General features: G+C 43.5%; 1 protein-coding gene across 1 annotated transcript; it reads left to right on the plus strand.

Annotated features, from left to right (window-relative positions):
- The first annotated feature begins 10,528 nt into the window (after positions 1-10,528).
- LOC116361731 (trichohyalin-like) lies at positions 10,529-12,770 on the plus strand. Its single transcript, XM_031816050.1, has 2 exons — positions 10,529-11,316; positions 12,205-12,770. Exons 1-2 carry the CDS (start codon positions 10,533-10,535, stop codon positions 12,768-12,770), a joined length of 1,350 nt encoding a protein of 449 aa, XP_031671910.1. The 5' UTR covers positions 10,529-10,532.
- The last annotated feature ends 11,563 nt before the right edge of the window (positions 12,771-24,333 follow it).

Consider the following 24,333-nt stretch of genomic DNA (forward strand, 5'->3'; position numbering starts at 1 on the left):
CAGAGAACATCCCTGGTCACCCCTACTGCCTCTGATCTGGAGGACTCACTAAACAGAGAACATCCCTGGTCACCCCTACTGCCTCTGATCTGGAGGACTCACTAAACAGAGAACATCCCTGCTCATCCCTACTGCCTTTGATCTGACGGACTCTCACTAAACAGAGAACTTCCTCGGTCACCCTACTGCCTCTGATCTGGCGGACTCACTAAACAGAGAACTTCCTCGGTCATCCTACTGCCTCTGATCTGGCGGACTCACTAAACAGAGAACTTCCTCGGTCACCCCTACTGCCTCGATCTGGAGGACTCACTAAACAGAGAACTTCCTCGGTCACCCCTACTGCCTCTGATCTGGCGGACTCACTAAACACAGAAGCTTGGTTTGTAAATTATATCTGAGTGTTGGAGTGTTCCCCTGGCTATCCGCAAATACATTTTAAAAAGAAAAGAAAATTGTGCCGTCTGGTTGCTTAATAGAAGGAATTTGAAATGGTTTATATTTGTACTTTTACTTTTGATACTTCAGTATATTTAAAACCAAGTACTTTTAGACTTACTCAAGTAGTATTTCACTGGGTGACTCTCACTTTTACTTGTCATTTTCTATTAAGGGATCTTTACTTTTACTCAAGTATGACTATATAGTACTTTTTCCACCACTGAGGCAAGCAGATCAGAGATGTCAAGGTGGCACCCAAGCATATGCCATGTGTATATGTGCAACACAACATTTGTATGGTCATATTCTTTATGTTTTATTTCATTTGTTATCTGATGGAGCCATCCCTTGTATCCTTTTCTAGGCCTCCCAGGTATTTGCATTTAAAGTAATGTATATGATTACTGCTGCTAGGAGGAGCTGTGATGTCAATGGGGGGCGTTAGTGAGATCGTGAGGTCTTAAAGGTTTCTCTTCAATCTTGGAGAATGCCTACTACTGAAAACGAATAAACAAGTTACGTAATGTGCAAAAGTGCAATATGACTCTCAGCATATTGAGGTAACATGGTTAGCTACATAGTCCATGAGTTTGGTCATGTTTGAAGGCAATTGAAGGGAGTTTTAACAGAGTGATAAACTGGTTGGTATTTTCCCCATTGTAAGTAATGGAGGCTGGCTAGGTTGCTAATGGTTTACATGTAAGAGGAGGGATCAAGATGGCGTCTGAACTTTCTGTACTTCTTTTCAACAACGTTTTAGATCCTATTTGTTATATATAATGTGAATGTGTAGATGTGTGGTGATAGTATTTTCACCTCAGACCTTTTATTTTTTTGATACTGGAGTCTGAAATGTGGAGATGTAATGCAATAATAGAGTTGTAATGGATACTTGGTTTGAAACCAAAAAGATTAATAAAAGAGAACAGTATTTTAATACATCTTGGAGAATTCCTACTACTGAACACTAGTAACGTTCTCCGTCTCATCATTTTACCCTGTTAATTCAGGTTTATTATCTGCTGACCACATCCCAGTCCGAGGCGTGTAACATATGTCAACAGGTGTCAAGGACTTGAAACTGACAGAAATTGAGTTAACTGTTAGGACAAGGGATAACAACTAAATGAAATCCAGATCCTCAAACCTCACTTAGATACTGCATTGATAGAATTGGCTCTGCTGCTTACGTTAGTAAGTTAGATTTGCTAAAAGGTTATTGGCAGGCGCCTCTGAACTCTCGAGCTTCTGACATCTCAGCTTTCATTACGCCTGATAACTTCGTACAATATACTGTGATAACCTTTTGGAATGTGTAATGCACCTGCTACTTTTCAGCGCCTAGATAACATTGTGTTCGTGGATGTGCCAAATTGTACTGCTTACCTTGACAATGTGGTGATTCATTCGTCAACTTGGTCTTATCATCTCGCCACCTTGAAAAGTGTGTTTCAGTGGTTGGAGAATGCTTCTTTAACCCTCAATTTGGCCAAGTGTGAGTTTGGGAAGGCAACTGTGGCTTACTTGGGGACGCAGGTAGGACGAGGTCCAGTGTGAGTTTGGGAAGGCTACTGTGGCTTACTTGGGGACGCAGGTAGGACGAGGTCAAGTGTGCCAAATAACTGGCAAAGTGGAAGCAATTGTTGCTTTTCCTGCTCTCACGACTTGTCACCAGTTGGGCAGATTCCTGGGGATGGGAGGGTACTATCATACGTTCTGTAAGAATTTTTCGACAGTAGTAGCTCTCCTTACATCTCTGCTTAGTCCCAAAGTACCATTTAAGTGGTCCAAGGAATGTAACTATGCTTTTGTGTCACGTTCTGACCTTTGTTTCCTTTGTTTTGTCTTTATTTAGTATGGTCAGGGCGTGAGGTTGGGGTGGGCAGTCTATGTGTGTTTTTCTATGTGTGTTTTTCTCTGCCAGAGCCGTCAGCCAGTCCAGAGCTGCCCCTCAGTCCGGAGCTGCCCCTCAGTCCAGAGCTGCCCCTCAGTCCCGAGCTGCCCCTCAGTCCCGAGCTGCCCCTCAGTCCGGAGCTGCCCCTCAGTCCGGAGCTGCCCCTCAGTCCAGTGGGCCCTTTAGTAGGGTTTCCAGTCCTAGGTCGGTGGTGAAGGTCGCCGCTTTAAAGAGGCCACAGAGGCGGGCGAAGAGGCGCACCAGAACTTTTGGTGAAGTGGGGTCCACGTTCACGCACCAGAACCGCCACCGCTGACAGATGCCCACCCAGACCCTCCCCTATAGGTTCAGGTTTTGCGGCCGGAGTCCGCACCTTTGGGGGGGAGGTACTGTCACGTTCTGACCTTTGTTTCCTTTGTTTTGTCTTTATTAGTATGGTCAGGGCGTGAGTTTGGGGTGGGCAGTCTGTGTGTGTTTCTATGTTTTTCTATTTCTATGTTTGGCCTGTTTATCGTTGTCCCTAATTGAGAACCATATTTAGGTAGCCTGGGTTTCACTGTTGTTTTGTGGGTGTTTGTTTCCTGTGTCAGTCTTTGTGCCACACGGACTGTTTCATTAATATTCACTTTGTTATTTTATATTGTGTCACATTCAGTTTATTCTATTAAAACATGGACACTTACCACACTGCGTTTTGGCCCGATCCTTGCAACACCTCTGACGAAGAGGAGGAAATCTGCCATTTACATTTAGATTCAGCCAAAGCACTACTTGGTTGTTGCCCCAGTGCTTGTCGCTCCAACTTAACAACCATTTAAGCTGGACGTATACGCTAGTATAGTATAATTTGGTAACGGAATTATGAGTTTTAATCACTTAATAATTCACAACCAAAATATACATCATAAAAATCACTAGAATTAATTGTTAGCTCCACCATTACTGGTTACTTCTGTGAACTTTCACTATCCTCCCTCCTCACAAAGACAAATGTGAAAATATCTTGAAGTTATGTGGGATTTAGTAACGGAATTACAAGGCACAAGGGAATTTTACCAAAACGATTTCTACAAACCCAAATGTAAGTGTTGATAATAGTAGTCAGGGGTCTTTATGTCAACATGATTCTGGTTTTATGTAGTTCTGATATTGGACCTCTTCAGACTTTTTCTGCTAATCTTTTCTAAGATCCCTTTTCCATCTGTTGACCCAGAAATCAAAGCCTTCACTGGTTGAAAAATGTATCTAGAATTACATTTACCCAAAATATACACTCTTAGATTTCATTTGACACCCAATTACACATGCTCCTATGAACGTCATAATTGGTGCTAAAATCAAAATCTAATTTTATTGGTCACAACACATGGTTAGTAGATGTTATTGCGAGTCTAGCGAAATGCTTGTGCTTCTAGTTCCGACAGTGCAGCAATATCTAACAAGTAATATCTAACAATTTCACAACCAATACACAATAGACAATCCTTTTACATGGAAAATCCCTACTGTACCTCTAGAGATACTATCCATCCCCAACTAGTAATAAAGTGGTCGTGCTGGTTGCTACTGGCCTCTCCAGCTTCAGGCTGAATCATACCCATGATGAGAGGATGTATACTGGACACACAGGGAGAAACTACAGTCTGAATCACACCCATGATGAGAGGAGGTTTACTGGACACACAGGGAGAAACTACAGTCTGAATCACACCCATGATGAGAGGATGTTTACTGGACATACAGGGAGAAACTACAGTCTGAATCACACCCATGATGAGACTACCTTTAAGGCTTAAGGGTTTGGTTAATGTTAGGGTTAAGGTTAGGATTAAGGTTAGGGTCCGTTTTAGGTTTTGGTCAGACGGGCTGTCAATGGGATGTTAGTCAGAAATGCCAATTTAGTCTTTCCCTTCTCAAACCTGTCCTCCCCCTAACCAGCTCATATCATGTATTCCACCACCAGCACACCTGATTCACTAATCAGAGGTTTGGATGATTAGTTGACCAGTGGAACAAAGTGGACTGGATCTAGGTGAACTATGTGGAGAGTCTTCCAGGGACAGTACAGTACAGACTGAGAAGCTAATAACAGTGTAGTTTACTCAACTCATTCAAACTATCATGAATATTGTTTAGAGAGAAGATCTGCACAAGGGCATAAAGTTTAAGATATAGCAAGAAAGGACAATATGCAAGGTAGCCAAAGTGGAATCAAAAGTCATGGGCCTAATCATCAATCAAATATGAAATATAAAACCCAAATATAATCTACATATAAAGACAACAAGTCATCTACATGTGTTATAGAATAGCTCCCTTCTCACATCCCAGGTCATGTTTGGACTGGAACGTGACAACTCAACGGGCTATGCGCATCTCCCCAATAGCCTACAGACAACTTTCCTGAGTGCAATGTCATTAATGTGACCGATATGTACAGTATAATAAGCATAGTGAAGAAGGAAAAGATCCCACCTCTGACGCACAGCAGAGACATCGCTGCTGAGATTTCCCCTGGAGCAAGAGTCCCTCAAGAATTTAAAAACAGTCATTGCGTTTCAATAAATGTCCTCCCCAAACGCTTGTTGCATCGTGAACTATCCTCCCAGTCCCTTGGGAGTTCATCGGATGGATGATGCGCCGCTGCCATTTACTTGGACGAGAAGTTGGACGAACGCTCCTCCAGCTCACGATACGAAATGGTGGAGAACTACAGTGTAATGATGTGTCGTTCACGAACGAACGGATCTTTTTGAAAGGATCTTTTTTGATGAACGTCGGGAACCGAATTGCATCGGTGAAAGAGCCATTCATCTGGCTCTATGATTTGCAAACTGCTACTACTGCTTGTTGAGCTCAGAACAACGTTTTTCTGTAGATAAATTACAACATCATTATCTAAAGGGGGTGAATCCTCACTGCAGAAATAATAAATAGTGGGGAGAGTGGGTCAATCTGGTCCACGAGGATTTATTTCATGCTTAAAAACGAATTCTTCTTTTTTTTACGCGCATTTCACGATCTGACTTAATTGAAGCCTACGGTTTGTTCTTTACATTTAATATTAGCATTTCTTTTCATTGTTCTAGATTGATTTTAATCATTTTGAAGGAAGATCCGTTTATGAGCCAAATGAACCCGCTCTTTTACTTGAACGGAGCCAAATGTGCCGGTTCACCGAAAAGACTCAGAAAGCCCATCACTACGACAGCGGAGAGATGAGATCCAAAGAGAGCACCACAATCAACAGACACACTCAACAGGCAGGCGGTAAGGGCGTTGGGATTTGACTGTCACAGGGACAAACTAATAAGAGGTTATACTTCATTGGAATAGGTGGTTCTTGAGGTAACAGTGGTCAATTGAAAACGGATCAACTGGATCAACTTGTACCCCGGGGAACAGGTGTAGTCCAGCAGTTGGTGATGGTGACATATTGAACAGTTCGACCTGGACAGGTGCACCAGAGTTGTGATTGTATGTTTGTTTGTACAGTTATGGCTGTTCTGTTATTATTTTGTTTTCTCACTAAACACCCACATTTGTATTTGTGTGGGAAATGTTTGTAGGCTATGGTTGCTGTTTGTATTTCATTGAACTTTAGGCCCATACAAAGACAAATCACACAACATAGAATTCCAAATAACCTTAGGCAAAAATACACGAAATAAAAGTCAAGTGAAAATAGTTATAAATGTCTTTATCAATTATGAGTAGCTAAACATTATCGACTTTTGGACACTGATGCGCAGGAGAACCCCTAGCTGTCAATCAAGCAGGCGCGGTGAACGGATTATGACGCTCAAGCGTTCCAAATGACGCAACAATACAGCTCCAGAACAGAGAAAGTTAATGCGGAAGTTATTATTCGGTTCAACACTAAGACTGAGGTTTGACACGTGTGATTTGAGGTGAGTCAAATATTTACAAAAGTTTACAATACATTAACCATCCGCTTCGTTATATCTGTTGCTATCAATCACTCCATCTGTATCTACTCTTCTGTCTGTCTGTCGGACTATCTGAATTGTCTGTGTACTGTCTAGCCAGCATATGCCAGAAAGGTTCTTTCACATAGGCTCATATTCACAAAGTCTCATAGAAGGAGTGCTGATCAGTTATCAGTTTGTCTTTTAAATCAAACTGAATACGTTTTGATGGACAGGAGGCGACCTGATCCTAGATCAGCACTCCTACCCTGAAACACTTTGTGAACACAATCCAGGTGTACTGTGATTATGAAGTTGTGATGAGGTATTATTATATTAGTTGTGCTGATGCATGATGGGTTGTAGGCTAGAGCTTGAGGACTCAACTCTGAAGACTGTTTCTGAATTCACTGACCTGGTGAGTAAATGTTGTGTACAATGGCACCATCTAGTGACAGAAACATAGAAACACACATTGTTGCTGAACGAAGGCATCTCTTTATTTTCCAGAAATAAAACTTGTAGACCTTTCCTGCAGTCTCTGAGGAGATGGACACCTCTTCTTCTTCTGGACGATCTCCGTCTCCTACTGGGACTGTCTTCTTACCCCCTCCTATCATGTGGAACAGTCTGTAAGTCATTCATCACATAACCTAGCTCTGGTCCAGGGCATTATGTGCGGCTTGCTGAAGGAAGGCTCAGTGTCTGCAAGCTGTACGTAACGCCCTGGACCAGAGTGACACATTACCCACCTCTGGCCATCATGGACAGTCAACTCATCACATTCACGTACTGTAAGTCGCAGTTGTGTGATTTGTGTTATTAAAGACAGTTAAATTGAGCAGAAGTTGAATTATTATTTTAATATTGTAGTAAATTGTCTGAGTTCACTTCCTAAATAATGTGTTGACATTCCTTTGCTCCCAGCTACAGGCAGGCAGAGATGGAGGTTCACTTCCCGAGAGAAGAGAAGAAGACCTATACAGAGAAGGAAGCCCACATGCTTGAGTTGAGGGGGAAGGATCGAACGATCCGAAACCAGAAGAAGGAGATGGACAGACTTCAAGTCTGCCTCTGGGAGGAGGAAAAGAAGAAGAGGAATGGTGGAACAGAGAAGGACAAGATAATTGAACAATTACAGTCTGAGTCAGACAATCTAAGAGCCCTTTTAAAAGATGAAAGGAGGAGAAGAAGAGTAGAAAGGGGTATCATGACAGAGTGGAAGGCTGAGATCCTGAGACTGAGGGAGGCAGAGAGCCAGAGGGAGGCAGAGAGCCAGAGGGAGGCAGAGAGCCACAGGGAGGCAGAGAGCCAGAGGGAGTCAGAGAGCCAGAGAGATGCAGAGAGAGAGAGAGAAGCAGAGAGACAGAGAGAAGCAGAGAGCCAGAGAGATGCAGAGAGACAGAGAGAAGCAGAGAGACAGAGAGCAGCAGAGAGACAGAGGGAAGCAGAGAGACAGAGGGAAGCAGAGAGACAGAGGGAGGCAGATAGACAGAGGGAAGCAGAGAGAGCCACAGAAGCAATGGAGCACCAGAGAAAACTGCAGGAGATCCACAGACTCAAACAACTGCTGGATCTACTGATGGTGGACCTACAACTGGCCCACGTAAGACATGTCATTGTTATTATTAAAAGGCAGTGTATATTTACCCAGCTGAAAATGAATAGTGGCAGACAGCGGTACGCTAACCTAATGTTAACTTTTATTCCTTTCCTTAACCCTTACCTTAACCTCACTGAAACTATACCTAACCTTTACCTTAACCCAACCCTAGGTCCTGAACCTAACCTTCATTTATCTCAACCCCTATGCCTTTCTTCTGCCGGTTGAATATCCACTTCCTTATTAACGTCATTACTGTTGTTGTTGTTGATAACTGTATCTGTGAAGGTTGTAAATAGTTGCATTAGTGAAGCATCATTTGTAGGAGTAATTTCTACAAGCATAAACATCAGAGGCAACATTGTTGTAACATCACACAAATTGTAATCGGAATTTCTCAAACCCCTAACTGAATGGGCAAGAAGGTTGTGTGTTTGTATTTGTACACATTGTGGACATTGATACCATAAAATGTCTCGTAATTTTTTCAAACCATGTCAATACATTAATTGAGAATGAATTGTCCAGATGAATTGATCAAAATGACCCTGCTATTGATGTTGTCCAGTGTTTGATTCAATTACCTAGCTCTAGGTTGTATTTCTGTGTATCGTTCTCTGCAAATCCTTTGAAAGTATGTCTTGGTCATAGATTATCACTAATTTCACCTTTTAAAATGAAGCAAGAGATTGAGAGATTGAGGCTATGGCAGAAAGTCATGGAGGATCAGCGACCAAGACTGGCCTGGAACCACAAACCTATTGAAACAGGAAGAGAGAGGGAAAGAGAGAGGGAAAAAGAGAGAGAAAGGGAGATGGAACGTGAGAGAAAAGCAGAATCGGAAAGACAAGAAATGAAGAAGAAAGTGGAACAGGCAGAAGAAACGATAAAAGTGTTAGAACGAGAGATTGAGAGATTGAAAGAGATTGAGAAGGAAATCATATTTGAAAGAGAAAGAGACATGCGTATTGGAGAGAATGAGAAAGTCAAACTGGTTAACGAAAAGGTAAAAGAGTTAGAGAGAGAGGTTGAGAGACTGAAAGAAGATATGACAACAAAAGAGATTCAATACAAAATCAAATTTGAAAGAGCGAAAGAAGCGTTTAGAAGACAGAATGAGAGAGTGAAACAGGTTCACCAAAATGTACTAGTGTTAGACAGAGAGGTTGTGAGAATGAAAGAAGAGATTAGATGGAAAGACGAGACTGAACCAGAGAGAACATTTGATAGAGACAGAGAGAGAGAAAATGATTGGAGACGAAGTGAAGAGGAGATGAAAAATAGAGTGGAGAGAGAGATGGAGATGGAGACAGACCTCATCAATGACAAAAAGACGTCTGAATTGGAGGAAGTCTTCAAGAAAATCAAGGAACAGCAGATAGAATTAGAAAATATGGAAACAGACAAATATAAATGGAAAAAGAACCAAATGTACATGGAGGAGAAGATGGAGGGTGAGCACAACAAACAGAAAGAGGTAGAAAGAAAGAGAATGGAGAAAACACCAAAACAGAGACAACAAGAAGATGAGAAGAAGAAGATGGAGAGAGAAGAAGAAGAGGAGAGACGCAAACAGAAGCACATAGAGATGGAAGAGGAAGAAAGAGAGAGGGAGAAAGAGAGACAGAGACAGATCAGAAGACAGAGAATGGAGAAGAGACAGGAAATTATGGAAAGAGAAGAAGAGAGACAGAGAGAGATTGAAGAAGAAAGATGTAAACAGAAGCAAATAGAGATGGAAGAGGAAGAACGAGAAAGGGAGAAAGAGAGACAGAGGGAGATTGAAGAAGAAAGATGTAAACAGAAGCAAATAGAGATGGGAGAGGAAGAACGAGAAAGGGAGAAAGAGAGACAGAGGGAGATCAAAAGGAAGAGAATGGAGAAGAGACAGAAAATGATGGAAAGAGAAGAAGAGAGACAGAGAGAGATTGAAGAAGAAAGATGTAAACAGAAGCAAATAGAGATGGAAGAGGAAGAACGAGAAAGGGAGAAAGAGAGACAGAGGGAGATTGAAGAAGAAAGATGTAAACAGAAGCAAATAGAGATGGAAGAGGAAGAACGAGAAAGGGAGAAAGAGAGACAGAGGGAGATCAAAAGGAAGAGAATGGAGAAGAGACAGAAAATGATGGAAAGAGAAGAAGAGAGACAGAGAGAGATTGAAGAAGAAAGATGTAAACAGAAGCAAATAGAGATGGAAGAGGAAGAACGAGAAAGGGAGAAAGAGAGACAGAGGGAGATCAAAAGGAAGAGAATGGAGAAGAGACAGAAAATGATGGAAAGAGAAGAAGAGAGACAGAGAGAGATTGAGGAAGAAAGATGTAAAATGAAGCAAATAGAGATGGAAGAGGAAGAAAGAGAGAGGGAAGAAGAGAGACAGAGAGAGATAGGTGAGAAAGAGAGACGACAACAACAAGAGGAGAGAAACAGAACGTTTGAGAGAGATCAAGAAGAAGATATATGGAAACAGAAGCAAATTGACATGGAGAAGGAGGGAAGAGAGAGGGAGAACAAGAGACAGAGAGAGATAGAAGAGATACAGAGACGACAACAACAAGAGGAGAGACAGAAACAAAAGGAGAAGGAGAAAGAAAGGGAGAAAGACAATGAGAATCAGAGAGAGATGGAATTAAGAGATCAGCAACAGAAAGAGATGGAGAGAGAAAATATGATTATGAGAGAAAGGGAGGAAGCAGGAAGAAGAAAGGAGGGGCAGAAAAATATTTTGGGGGAAATTGAGGGACAGAATGAACTGGAGATAGAACAGGAGAGAGAGATGGAAGAAAAGCAGGAAGTGATTAAGGAAGCAGAGGAAGTGTACAGGGAAAGAGAAGAGAGAGGAAAGGAAGTAAGCATGAAGAAACATGTAGTAGTTAATGTTAAAGCAAAAGCACGGGAAGTCTTCAATAGGCGTAAAGAGAGGAGGTTAGAAGTGTTGAAGGGGGAACGAGAACACATAGAAAGAGGACAACAAATCAGGAGGGAGAAGGAGGAAAGACGGCTGGAGATGGAAAGAAAACAGGAGAGGGCAAGACAACAAGAGGAGCAGGATAGAAAACAAGACATTGAAATTGCTAGACAGAAAGAAATGTTCAGACTAAGAGAGGAGGAGAGGCAGAGAGAGGAAGAGAGAGAGGAGCAGAGAAAGAGAGCCATTGAAGGCCATTTAGCTTTAATCAGAGAGAAAGAGAAGATTTTAGAGGTAAAGAAAAAAGAGGAGATGGTGGAAGAGGAAAGAAGGGAGATCCCTGAGTACAAGAGGGGTGACTTAGAGGACACTGAAGAGGAGGAGGAGAAGGAAGATGACAAGGTGGACATTCTCCCACCTGATAAAAGTATCCGAAGGAGAGCTGTGGGCTGGGTAAACAAGAAGTGGGAGAAGAGGAACCTCAAAAAGATAGAGAGAACCTGTCAGAGAGAAGCTGAGGAGGGCGATAAGATCGTCCACATAGGTAAGACCTGTTTTCCCTCTACTTATGACATCATCCTCTGTAGTCTCCTCTACACACATACGTTCCACACCAGTCATCATGTTGCATCATTGTTTCAATATAAAACTACTGTCCAAAATGGTCAAGCTGATCTGGTATCAACTTAAATGTATTGTACACAGGGAATTTAGAATGGAAAACTCAACTGGATCTCAATGACCCTGGTCTAAAGTAGTGCATCATAGCCTTTTGAGGCCCTAAGAAACATTTTGTTCAGGTTTTTGACTACATTTCCTCCCAATCTACACTTTGCAACGCGGCGTAGCGAACATATTGCATTTTTTAAGCAAGTTTGCTGCAATTCTACACATTTTCCCATGGGGCGGAGAGAAGAATTAGCCATTTGAAATCTATTTCCTTCAATTCTACACATTTTGCCATGGGGTGGAGAGAAGAATTAGCCATTTTGAAATCTATTTCCTTCAATTCTCCACATTTTGCCATGACTTATGGCATGTTAAGATAATATCTGAATGAAATTGACTAACAAAATTAATGGGGGCTCACTGTAGTTCAAGGCCCCTGGGTAATTTGACCAAAAAAGGTTTTTGGGGGGTCAGGGGGCCCCTAGTTGCCATGGGAACCTAAGCAATCGCATATGCCTAGGGCCTGGCACTTTACAAAGAATAGGTGCCATTTGGGACTCATGTTAAACTTTGGGTCAGGTCAATTCGGGAGGGGAATTATTTACATTTATTAACTAATTCCATGCCATGCTCAAATGAGAAGAGTAAAGAATCATTGAGATCCAACTGGGTTTTCTATTCCTAATTCCCTGTGTCCATTACATTTAAGTTGACACCAGATCCACTAAGTTGAATGAGAACTCTACTTCTTCTCCCCTTCCAGTCATCCCTGGACCCATAAGGCTAACCATGACCCGGGCAGAGAGAGAGAGGGAGAAGAGGAAGGAGCTGCTGAAGGCTGAGGAGAGAAGGAAGAAGTTGGAGGATTTCAATAAGCAGTGGAGAGTGCAGTCGCTGCTTAAAAAACACACTCATCAACAACTGAAGGAGGAGAGGGAGAAGATGAAGGAAAAGTACCTGGAGCAGATTAATCTGGAGGCTGATGAGCAAATCCAGAAGTTCAGCACCCAGTACATCACCCGGTGTCCAACCACCCAACACAGCCACGACTACAACCACGGTCAGGAATTGCCGGGGTGGGCGACAGGCCAACAAGTAAGCCAAGAGCCTGTTGCATCTGGAGATGGCCAGCAGGAGGGGCCAAGGAGGCAACAGGCATGGGCAGAGAACCAGGAGGGGAGTTCAGAGAACCAGCAGGAGGGGCCAGAGAACCATCAGGGGGGGCCAGACAGCCAGCAGCTAGAAGCTCCAGAAGAGGTTGAAACATCAGAGCCAACCTCCAACAACAAGAAAAAGCCAAGCATCTGGAAGAGAATTAAGATGGGGTAAAGAATGTTTAAACATCTATTCAAGTTTTACACTGTTAATATACATGTCATCACTTTAAAAAGTGACATTATTCAAATGTGAGGGTTTAGTGTACATGCAACACACATGTAAATATGTAGATACTTACCTGTCTCTGTGATGTCTTACAGCCTTCCTGATGTGCTGTCTGCCTAGAGCTGGAACTCAATGAAGCCACAGTTCCACTGAGGTTACGTTGGTAATTAAAAGTGTCGCCCAATAATTCCTCCTCCTCTTTAAGTCATCAAGCCACATTTCCTCCTCAAAACATTATAGTCTCCTCTAGCCAGCAAGTATCCTCTTTATCAGGCAACAAACCATCGAAGGTCAGTGACCCTCCTCCCCAGAGCAGAGATTCTCATCTTTATCCTAGTTGAATTCATCTCTGATCACCACCTCTACTGTCCTAGAAAACATCCCAAAAATGGAAATGGTTTCAACAGAAGTCCTCCCCTCAAACCAGTGGCTCCACAGACCAGAGTTTCTCATCTTTATTCAAGTTGAATGCAACTCTGATCATTTCCACCACCTCTCCTGTTAAGGGGAGGTGCTGAAAAGGAGGTCTGGGAGGAGGTCTGCAGGTAGCCTGGACCGGACCGGTAGCAGCTAAGTTGCTGGCTCCATCCCCGGGCAGAGCTGCTCAAGTCAGGCCAGTGATGTTTGATGATGTCATTTTTGTTAGCAAAGTTTTATTCTGTAATAAAAGCATTTAGTAAAAAAGCAATATTGTTGTTACGGTGTGGATTGTTTTGTTATTTATTAGAATTGAAACATCCAGTAGTCATGGTAGATGTTAGACTTTCAATGAGACACCTAACATTCCATCAGTTTGATACAATGTGTGACATGTTATATTAGAGAGGAGTCCTCTATACACATCTATTTTAGACCATAGGAGAAATATCAGATTGAAATAGCTTCTCTAAGAGTCTGAGGAGAGGGCAACAGTAGACGCATCGTTAGCTCTCCCACCTCCAGTTCAGTACTCGGGTCATTCCACCTTTTGGGGAGTGTAACTTTTATTCCACCTAATTCTAACATTCTGTCATAAAGAGCACATGTTCAACTTAATAAAAAACATGTTTCCCATCTCAAGAGTAACAAATACATACTATAGCAAGTGCCTATTAAGTGCCAAATAAAGTGACAGGGTTGACTGTAACAGAGTTGACTATTTCATCTAGAATCAACCATAGATCCCCATGTGACAGGGGGAATGGAATGCAAGCTTACCAAACACATGTAAATAGTTTCAACATTTCTAGACTGTCTATCTATAGGTAACAGGGTTGATACATTATAATTAAAAGATTAGTTCACCGTTTTTATTGGTCAATCAAAATGGAATGATTCAATCATACATTGTTTTACAGCGGTGAAGTTAGCTTGATATTAAAGATTCAGACTTTACTCTTCAATTCCTCATATAATATATTTATATATATATTAATGTAATATTCTAAATCAGCTGATGATAGTGAATAAGTTAAACCTCTTGTTTTTCCAATTCGGTGTCATATTTACTTTTTGGAGGGGAAATGTAGCTAAAAATGTGCCATCCTCTGCTCAGAGGGTTAAGGGACCGTCTTAAAACTGCATCGCATACAATTGCCTGTAATTGAAAAAGGTCAATACCTTCTCAAAGACATGAAATAGAGTTCGAAAACAAATTTGACACTGTAAAGAGACCTTTTCTCTCTAATGCAATTAGTTACATTTTTTTACTTCTGTAAAATCTACAAAATGTTAAATAAATGACTTTACAATGAAAACATCAATATCTTCCACCCCATATGACTTTCATGAATACAACCAACTGTTATTGGTTCAGGAACCTCATCCCTCCAATCAACAACAACAAGTTTTGTATTTTCTCACTTTAAGAATTTTCTATAAATTTAAATTCACTTTACATGAAAACAAATCTTAATATCATCCACCCCATATGACTTTCATGAGTAAAACTAACTCTTATTGGTTCAGGGACCTCATCCCTCAAATCGATAGCAATTACTTTTGTATTTTTTGACTTTGGTGATATTCTACCAACTTAAATTGACTTTATATTAAAAATACTTTCTTATAATGTCAATAGCTTCCACCCCATATTACTTTAATGAATATATTTTTAATTTATATTTATTTATCCGTTATTTTACCAGGTAAATTGACTGAGAATACGTTCTCATGTTCAGCAATGACCTGGGGAATAGTTACAGGGGAGAGGAGGGGGATGAATGAGCCAATTGTAAACTGGGGATAATTAGGTGACTGAGATGGTTTGAGGGCCAGATTGGGAATTTAGCCAGGACACCGGGGGTTAACACCTTTACTCTTACGATCAGTGTCATGGGATCTTTAATGTCCTTAGAGAGTCAGGACACCCGTTTAACATCCCAGCCAAAAGACAACACCCTACACAGGGCAATGTCCCCAATCACTGCCCTGGGGTATTGGGATATTTTTTTACTCTTTTAGGAAAGAGTGCCTCCTACTGGCCCTCCAACAGCATCTGGTCTTCCATCCAGGGACTGACCTGAACCAACCCTGCTTAACTTCAGAAGCAAGCCAGCAGTGGTATGCAGGGTGGTATGCTGCTGGCAAGAAACTATCATTGGTTCAGGAACCTCATAATAAACGTCAATTACTTTCTGTATTTTTTTAAAACTTTATATATTTTTTATGAATTTGAATGGACTTTACCTGAAAAATGTTTCCCTAAAACTTCAGTAGCTTCCACTTTTATGAATACAACAAACTGATATTGGTTCAAAGACCTCTTCCCTCCAAACCACGGTAATTACGTTTGGACTTTTGGACATTACAAATTAAGTCAAATTGAAAACATTATTGGTGTTGTTGAATTAGGTTTTCATAATAGCAAGCTAGGACTGATGGTTTGGTTATCTAAACTAGCAAGTATGTTGGTTTGGTTACCAAAGCAACTACTGTAGCTATCTAGTAAACTTGCTAGATACTTCAATGGATGTTGAACACATTTCTACCGGCAAATGTGTTAAATTATAGCCATGGTATAAAAGGGATAATCAACTCAGGGCTTTATGGTTCTCTGGAAAATAATGCAAGTCCATGGAAGGTCAATTCCACAGTGTTCATTATTTACCATAGAACTCATAGTCCCTCATTGATTATCCCTTACATCACTTTATGAGCTGGATCTGCCTTTCTTTGCAACAGTGGAAGCTGCTGAGGAGACGACGGCTCATAATAATGGTTGGAATGGAGTCAATGGAGTGGTTTGATACCACTCATGTGTTTGATACCACTCAATTGACTTAATTCCAGACATTATTATGAGCTGTCTTCCCCTCAGCAGCCTCCACTGCTTTGCAATTAGTTAGTTTGTTTTCCGTTGTTAGCATTTAGCTAACAGCGTCTATGTGAATTTGCTATCAGTTTGTGCTAATTTGTTAGAATTCTGGAAATAGAGGGCAATAGGTTTTTCTTGTGTTTTTGGCACCCACTCATGTGCTATGCCGGTAATAATGTAAATCCCGGTATGAGAGAAGGATGGTATGACAATATGAACATCTGGATACCGCCCAACCCTAATCACCACAACTACCACACCTACCTACCACAACTACCACACCTACTTATCCCAACTACCACATCTACCTACCAAAACTAACACACCTACCACACCTATCATCACCACAACTACAAAACCTACCATCACCAAACCTACCTAGCACAACCACCACACATACATCTGGATTCCGCCCAACCCTAATCACCACAACTACCCCACCTACCAAACACAACTACCAAACCTACCTACCACAACTACCACATCGACCTACCACAACTATCCTACCCACCATCAACACACCTACAATCCACAACTATCACATCTACTATCATCAAACTTACCACACCTACCAAACCTACCACAACTACCTAGCCAAACTACCACACCTATAATCACCATACCTACCATATCTATCATCACCAAACCTACCAAACTTACCTACCATCACCACTTCTCTCACACCTACATCACAAAACACACCTACCATACCTACCTTCACCAAACCATCCATCACCACACCTACCATAACCACAGCTACCTCATGTACCATCACCACACCCACCAAACCTACCTATCTACCTACCACAACTACCACAACTATCACACCTACAATCACCATACCTACCATTACACCTACCATCACCACACCCACCATACCTACCATCCATACACCTACCATCACCACACCTATCACACCTACAATCACTTCACCTACCATCATACATACCATCACCACACCTATCACACCTACCATCACCACAAAAACCATACCATAATTACTTCACCACACCTACCATCAGACCTGACATCACCACACCTAAAATCATCACATCTACCATAACCACACCTACCATCACAACACCTACCGTCACCACACCTACCATCATCACATCTACCATAACCACACCTACCATCACTACACATACCATCACCACATCTACCATAATCACACCTACTATACCTACCTTCACAACACCTACCGTCACCACACCTACCATCACCACACCTACAACCATTCCACCTACCATCCCGACACCTATCACACCTACCATCCCTACCACCACCACACCTACCATAATAAATGTGGATGAGTATGCTGCTTCATTCAATGATGACGGTATTGTAGAAGGTAGATACAGGAGTAGCCTATAGTCTACAATAATAATGTCATTGAATGTACTATAGTATCATTTATTTAATTGATGAATGAAATTGTAAATAGGCTCCTTCATTCAGTGAATACTGGATGTCTTTCTATCTCTGGGAGGATGTTAATGAAGGCTTTTCAGCTGTTGAACTATGGCCATGTCCAACAAATGTCTAAATCTTTCTTTCTTTTAGTCAACAAGTGATGAGCCAGATCAACCAATCAACGTCACTGCAGCTGTTCTACCCCCCCCCCCCCCTCCACAGCTCTTCCTCCACCACCAACCTCATCCTCTTCTCCTGTTCAACTCATTTGCCGCCAGACTAGAAAGGACTGTGCATACAGTTGAAGTCGCAAGTTTACACACACACCTACCAGGTTGGAGTCATTAAAACTCATTTTTCAACCACTCCACACATTTCTTGTTAACAAACTATAGTTTTGGTAAGTTGTTTAGGACATCTACTTTGTTCATGAAACAAGTAATGTTTCCCCCAAAAATGTACCGACAGATTATTTCACTGATGATTAACTGTATCACAATTTCAGTGGGTCAGAAGTTTACATAAACTAAGTTGAATATTGCATTTAAACAGCTTGGAAAATTCCAGAAAATGATGTCATGGCTTTAGAAGCTTCTGTGAGGCTAATTGACATAATTTGAGGCAATTGGAGGTGTACCTGTGGATGTATTTCAAGGCCTACCTTAAAACTCAGTGCCTCTTTGCTTGACGTCATGGGAAAATCAAATGAAATCAGCCAAGACCTCAGAAAAAAAAATGTGGACCCCCATAAGTCTGGTTCATCCTTGGGAGCAAGTTCCAAACCCCTGAAGGTACCACATTCATCTGTACAAACAATAGTACGTAAGTATAAACACCATGGGACCACGCAGCCGTCATACCGCTCAGGAAGGAGACGTGTTCTGTCTCCTAGAGATGAACGTACTTTGGTGCAAAAAGTGCAAATCAATCCCAGAACAACAGCAAAGGACCTTGTGAAGTAGCTGGAGGAAACAGGAAGTAGCTGGAGGAAACGGGTACAAAAATATCTTTATCCACAGTTAAACGAGTCCTATATCGATATAACCTGAAAGGCCACTCAGCAAGGAAGAAGCCACTGCTCCAAGACCACCATAGAAAAGCCAGACTACGGTTTGCAACTGCACATGAGAACAAAGATCGTACCGTTTGGAGAAATGTCCACTGGTCTGATAAAACATAAAGAGAACTGTTCTAGAATTCACCAAATGTATTGTGGGAAGCTTGTGGAAGACTAGCCGAAACGTTTGACCCAAGTTAAACAATTTAAAGGCAATGCTACTAACGCCTACAATGTGAGAAATGTAAACAAGATGCTATAATAGTGTGTGTGGTTTGAGCTCCAAAAAAAGACATGAGTGTGATGTGCCCCTCTGTTTTAATGTTGAAATGCCATGAATGGAAGATGACAAAGGAGATAGTGATGAGGGTGAGAGCGTCCAGTATGAAAATAAAGACCCCATGGGATCTAAAATGAGTGTGGGGGCCCTCTAGTGTCTCCTTTCTGTCCGTTTGAGGATACTACAGTCACCCCTGGTGAAAGGATCTTGGAACACTGCTATTTAAGAGGTTGATTAAACCTTCAACGGTGGTGGTGCTATGTTGCATGTTATCTTGAATACCAATCAGCAGTTTGAGGACAGAATGAAATGGTGTAAACTTAACAGGTTGAACTTGTTGAGGACACTCTTCTAAAAAGGGGTTCCAACAGGGTTCTTGGCTGTTACCGAAGGAAAATCATTTTTGGTTCCAGGTAGAACCCTCTGTGGAATGGAGCCCAAAAGTGTTCTACCTCGGCACAGAAGGGGTTCTACCTGGAACCCAAAAGGAATCTCCTATGGGGACAGAGGAATAATCCTTTTAGGTTGTAGAAAGCACCTTGTTCTTAGTGTAGGTCTATATTGCAGTGGTGGTTCAGTGGTTTTCTGTAATAAAATAAATGGTTCATTGGTGGTGGGGAGTTAAGATGATCTGAAATAATATGAAACACTTTTAGCACTGCCTCTGATCTGGCGGTGTAACGGCGTTCTTCGTTTGTTGAAAGAGAGTCGGACCGAAATGCAGCGTGGTGGTTACTCATGATCTTTAATGAAAATAAAGTGACGATACATGAAATAACTAATAAATACAAAAACAACAAACGGAACGTGAAACCTAAATACAGCCTATCTGGTGAAACTACACAGAGACAGGAACAATCACCCACGAAATACAAAGTGAAACTCAGGCTACCTAAATACGGTTCCCCATCAGAGAAAACAAGAATCACCTGACTCTGATCGAGAACCGCCTCAGGCAGCCAAGCCTACACTCGACACACCCCTAATCAACCACAATCCCAATGCCTACAAAACCCCCAATACGACAACACAATAACCCATGTCACACCCTGGCCTGAACAAATAATAAAGAAAACACAAAATACTAAGACCAAGGCGTGACAGAACCCCCCCCCCCCCAAGGTGCGGACTCCCGGACGCACCTCAAAACCATAGGGAGGGTCCGGGTGGGCGTCTGTCCATGGTGGCGGCTCCGGCTCGGGACGTGGACCCCACTCCATAAATGTCATAGTTCCTCCCCTTCGCGTCCTGGGATAATCCACCCTCGCCGCCGACCATGGCCTAATAGTCCTCACCCAGAACCCCACAGAACTGAGGAGCAGCTCGTGACTGAGGGGCATCTCGGGACTGAGGGACAGCTCGGGACTGAGGGGCAGCTCGGGACTGAGGGGCAGCTCGGGACTGAGGGGCAGCTCTTGACTGAGGGGCAGCTCGGGACTGAGGGGCAGCTCGGGACTGAGGGGCAGCTCGGGACTGAGGCAGCTCGGGACTGAGGGGCAGCTCGGGACTGAGGGGCAGCCCGGAACTGAGGGGCAGCCCGGAACTGAGGGGCAGCCCGGAACTGAGGGGAAGCCCGGAACTGAGGGGAAGCCCGGAACTGAGGGGAAGCCCAGTACTGAGAGGAAGCCCAGTACTGAGAGGAAGCCCAGTACTGAGATGAAGCTCAGGTAGGTAGTAGGCTCCGGTAGATCCTGGCTGGCTGGCGGATCTGGAAGATTCTGGTTGACTAGCAGATCTGGAAGATTCTGGTTGACAGGCTGATCTGGAAGAATCTGGTTGACTGGCAGATCTAGAAGATCATGGCTGACTGGCGGATCTAGCTGCTCTATGCAGACTGACAGCTCTGACTGCTCCATGCAGGCTGACAGCTCCTTGCAGACTGACAGCTCTTTGCAGACTGGCAGCTCTGGCTGCTTCATGCAGACTGACAGCTCTGACTGCTCCATGCAGACTGGCAGCTCCTTGCAGACTGACAGCTCCCTGCAGACTGGCAGCTCCTTGCAGACTGACAGCTCTGACGGCTCCATGCAGACTGGCAGCTCCTTGCAGACTGACAGCTCCTTGCAGACTGGCAGCTCCTTGCAGACTGGCAGCTCCTTGCAGACTGACATCTCTGGCTGCTTCATGCAGACTGACAGCTCTGACTGCTCCATGCAGGCTGACAGCACCCTGCAGACTGGCAGCTCCTTGCAGACCGGCAGCTCCTTGCAGACTGACAGCTCCTTGCAGACTGACAGCTCCTTGCAGACTGGCAGCTCTTTGCAGACTGACAGCTCTGGCTGCTTCATGCAGACTGACATCTCTAACTGCTCCATGCAGGCTGACAGCACCCTGCAGACTGGCAGCTCAGGCTGCTTCAAACAGGCAGGAGGCTCCGGCAGCGCTGTAGAGAAGGAAGGCTCTGATAGTGCTGAACAGGCGGGAGACTCCGACAGCGCAGGAGGGAAGGAAGGCTCTGATAGCGCTGAACAGGCGGGAGACTCCGACAGCGCAGGAGGGAAGGAAGGCTCTGATAGCGCTGAACAGACAGGAGACTCCGGTAGCGCAGGAGAGGAGAAAGGCTCCGACAGCGCTGGAGAGGCGGGAGACTCCGACAGCACAGGAGAGGCGAGGCGCACTGTAGGCCTGATGCGTGATGCTGGCACTGGTGATACTGGAGCGAGGACACGCACAGGAAGCCTGGTGCGGGGAGCTGCTACCGGAGGACTGGTGTGTGGTGGTGACTCTGGATAGACCGGACCGTGCAGGCGCACTGGAGCTCTTGAGCACCGAGCCTGCCCAATCTTACCTGGCTCGATGCCCACTCTAGCCCGGCCAATACGAAGGGCTGGTATGAACCGTACCGGGATATGCACCCGCACTGGAGACACCGTGCGCTCACTAGCATAACACGGTGCCTGCCCGGTCTCTTTAGCCCCCCGGTAAGCACAGGGAGTTTGCGCAGGTCTCCTACCTGGCATAGCCATACTCCCTGTAAGCCCCCCCCCCAATACATTTTTGGGGCCGACTCTCAGGATTCCATCCGCGTCGCCGTGCTGCCTCTTCATACCAGCGCCTCTCCGCTTTAGCCGCATCTAGTTCTTCCTTGGGACGGCGATATTCTCCAGGCTGAGCCCAGGGTCCTTTTCCATCCAGTTCCTCCTCCCATGTCCAATTCTCCAAGTGATGCAGCCTCTCCCACTGCAACTGCTCTTCACGATTAGCAGGGAGAGTTGGCTCAGGTCTGACACCCGACTCAGCCACTCTCCCTCTGAGCCCCCCCCCAATACATTTTTGGGGCTGCTTTTCGGGTTTCCTTGCCAACCGTGTTCCCTCGTATCGTCGGCTCTTATCTCCGGCTGCCTCTGCTCTCCTAAGTGCCTCCACCTGTTCCCATGGGAGGCGATCTCTTCCAGCCAGTATCTCCTCCCAAGTGTAACAACCTTTGCCATCCAATACGTCTTCCCATGTCCATTCCTCCTTTCGCTTTTCCTGCCTGTTACCACGCCGCTCGGTCCGTGTGTGGTGGGTGATTCTGTAACGGCGTTCTTCATTTGTTGAAAGAGAGTCGGACCGAAATGCAGCGTGGTGGTTACTCATGATCTTTAATGAAAATAAAGTGACGATACATGAAATAACTAATAAATACAAAAACAACAAACGGAACGTGAAACCTAAATACAGCCTATCTGGTGAAACTACACAGAGACAGGAACAATCACCCACGAAATACAAAGTGAAACTCAGGCTACCTAAATACGGTTCCCCATCAGAGAAAACAAGAATCACCTGACTCTGATCGAGAACCGCCTCAGGCAGCCAAGCCTACACTCGACACACCCCTAATCAACCACAATCCCAATGCCTACAAAACCCCCAATACGACAACACAATAACCCATGTCACACCCTGGCCTGAACAAATAATAAAGAAAACACAAAATACAAAAGGACTTGAAAGTTACAGAAATGGTGTCAACTGTTAGGACAAGAGATAACAGCTAAATTAAATCCAACTGCTGCCATTGTGTGAAGATACACGCAAGCTGATATTGACTATTCTTGACTGCTGTCATATCGAGACTTACATTAATTATAATGGCATTATTGTTTTGTGCTGAAATTCACTATTTATCAAGGCTACTTGGCGATGATAATGATGTTTGTTCTACCAATGTTTTCATCATTTGACCTCACGTCTTGGTGGTTGGGGTATTTGATTTATTTTGTTGTTATAAAAAGAAGCTCTTACTGTGTTCCAACACCAATGCTTTCTGTTTTATAGTCGTAACAAAGACACTCCATGAATACAATTGATTGAACACTTGATTGTGGTGTTTTTAGTGTTTCATTTGTACCTATAGCCGACAGGAACATAAACCATTGAAAATGCTACTGTGTTATTTGAAATCAAATAAAACTGGTATTCTAATTATACCCATGGCTTTCATAAACACAACCAAATGATTATTTTTGCGATAACATATGAAATGTATTACACTGTTAGAATGTCCTAGTCAATATGACTGCTCATTAGAATGATGGGGGGTGTCTTGAGGCCCAGAGGTTTGTCATATATATATATGTAAACATTCATACACATAGCTCATATATTATACAGCGCCAAGCCAAACCGCCTGACTCAAGTCATCTTACGTACCCCTGCTAAAACAGGAACTAGCTCACACAGCCAGCAATAAAACTACCCCCCTAACACTATCCCCTCAGCTTTGTTGTCTCCCGACCCCAGGAAACAAAGACATTCCATCGCAAGAACACATACACCCAGCCATAAAACTGACCCCCTCTACTGGTCAGGGAGCTCAGAGAACAAGACTCTGCTATGCACCAATGGGGCCCGCTTCTGGCTAGAGCAAGGCCCGCCTCCAACCCTTTGTGACCAGTCAGAAGACCAAAACGACAAGACTCCACCTACTTTATTCTATGTATAAAAATGAATGTAACCTTTGTATAAGGCCTCTTTTTCACCTGACTCCTTGCCGAGTTATATGAACTAGATCCGTGCACGTAAAACTGCGGGACAAGATATCTTTGACTCATTAAAACTGTCTTTTGTTACAACTGAAATCCACTCCGTGATTTGGTCTCAACTCTCCAATATATAAACACCAATCATAACAGGTTCTAGAAGCCACATCAGTCTGGTCAGAGTGACTCAGTGTCACGACTTCCGCCAAAGTCGGCTCCTCTCCTTGTTCGGGCGGCGTTTGACGTCACCGGCTTTCCAGCCATCCTCGCTCCATTTCTCATATGTCCATTTGTTTTGTCTTGTTTCATACACACCTGGTTTTCATTCCATAATCACACTTTCTCTACCTCTCAGAGACATGGCTCCATAAACACTCTCCATGTGCTGCTTTGGTTGTGCCTGGCTACAATGTTTTCAGGAGAGACAGGATTGAGGGAAGAGGAGGGGGTGTGATGATTTACATTAAAGAACATATCCGATGTAAACAAATTGAGTG

Source organism: Oncorhynchus kisutch, unplaced genomic scaffold (genome assembly GCF_002021735.2).
Source record: "Oncorhynchus kisutch isolate 150728-3 unplaced genomic scaffold, Okis_V2 scaffold736, whole genome shotgun sequence".
Lineage (NCBI taxonomy): Eukaryota > Metazoa > Chordata > Actinopteri > Salmoniformes > Salmonidae > Oncorhynchus > Oncorhynchus kisutch.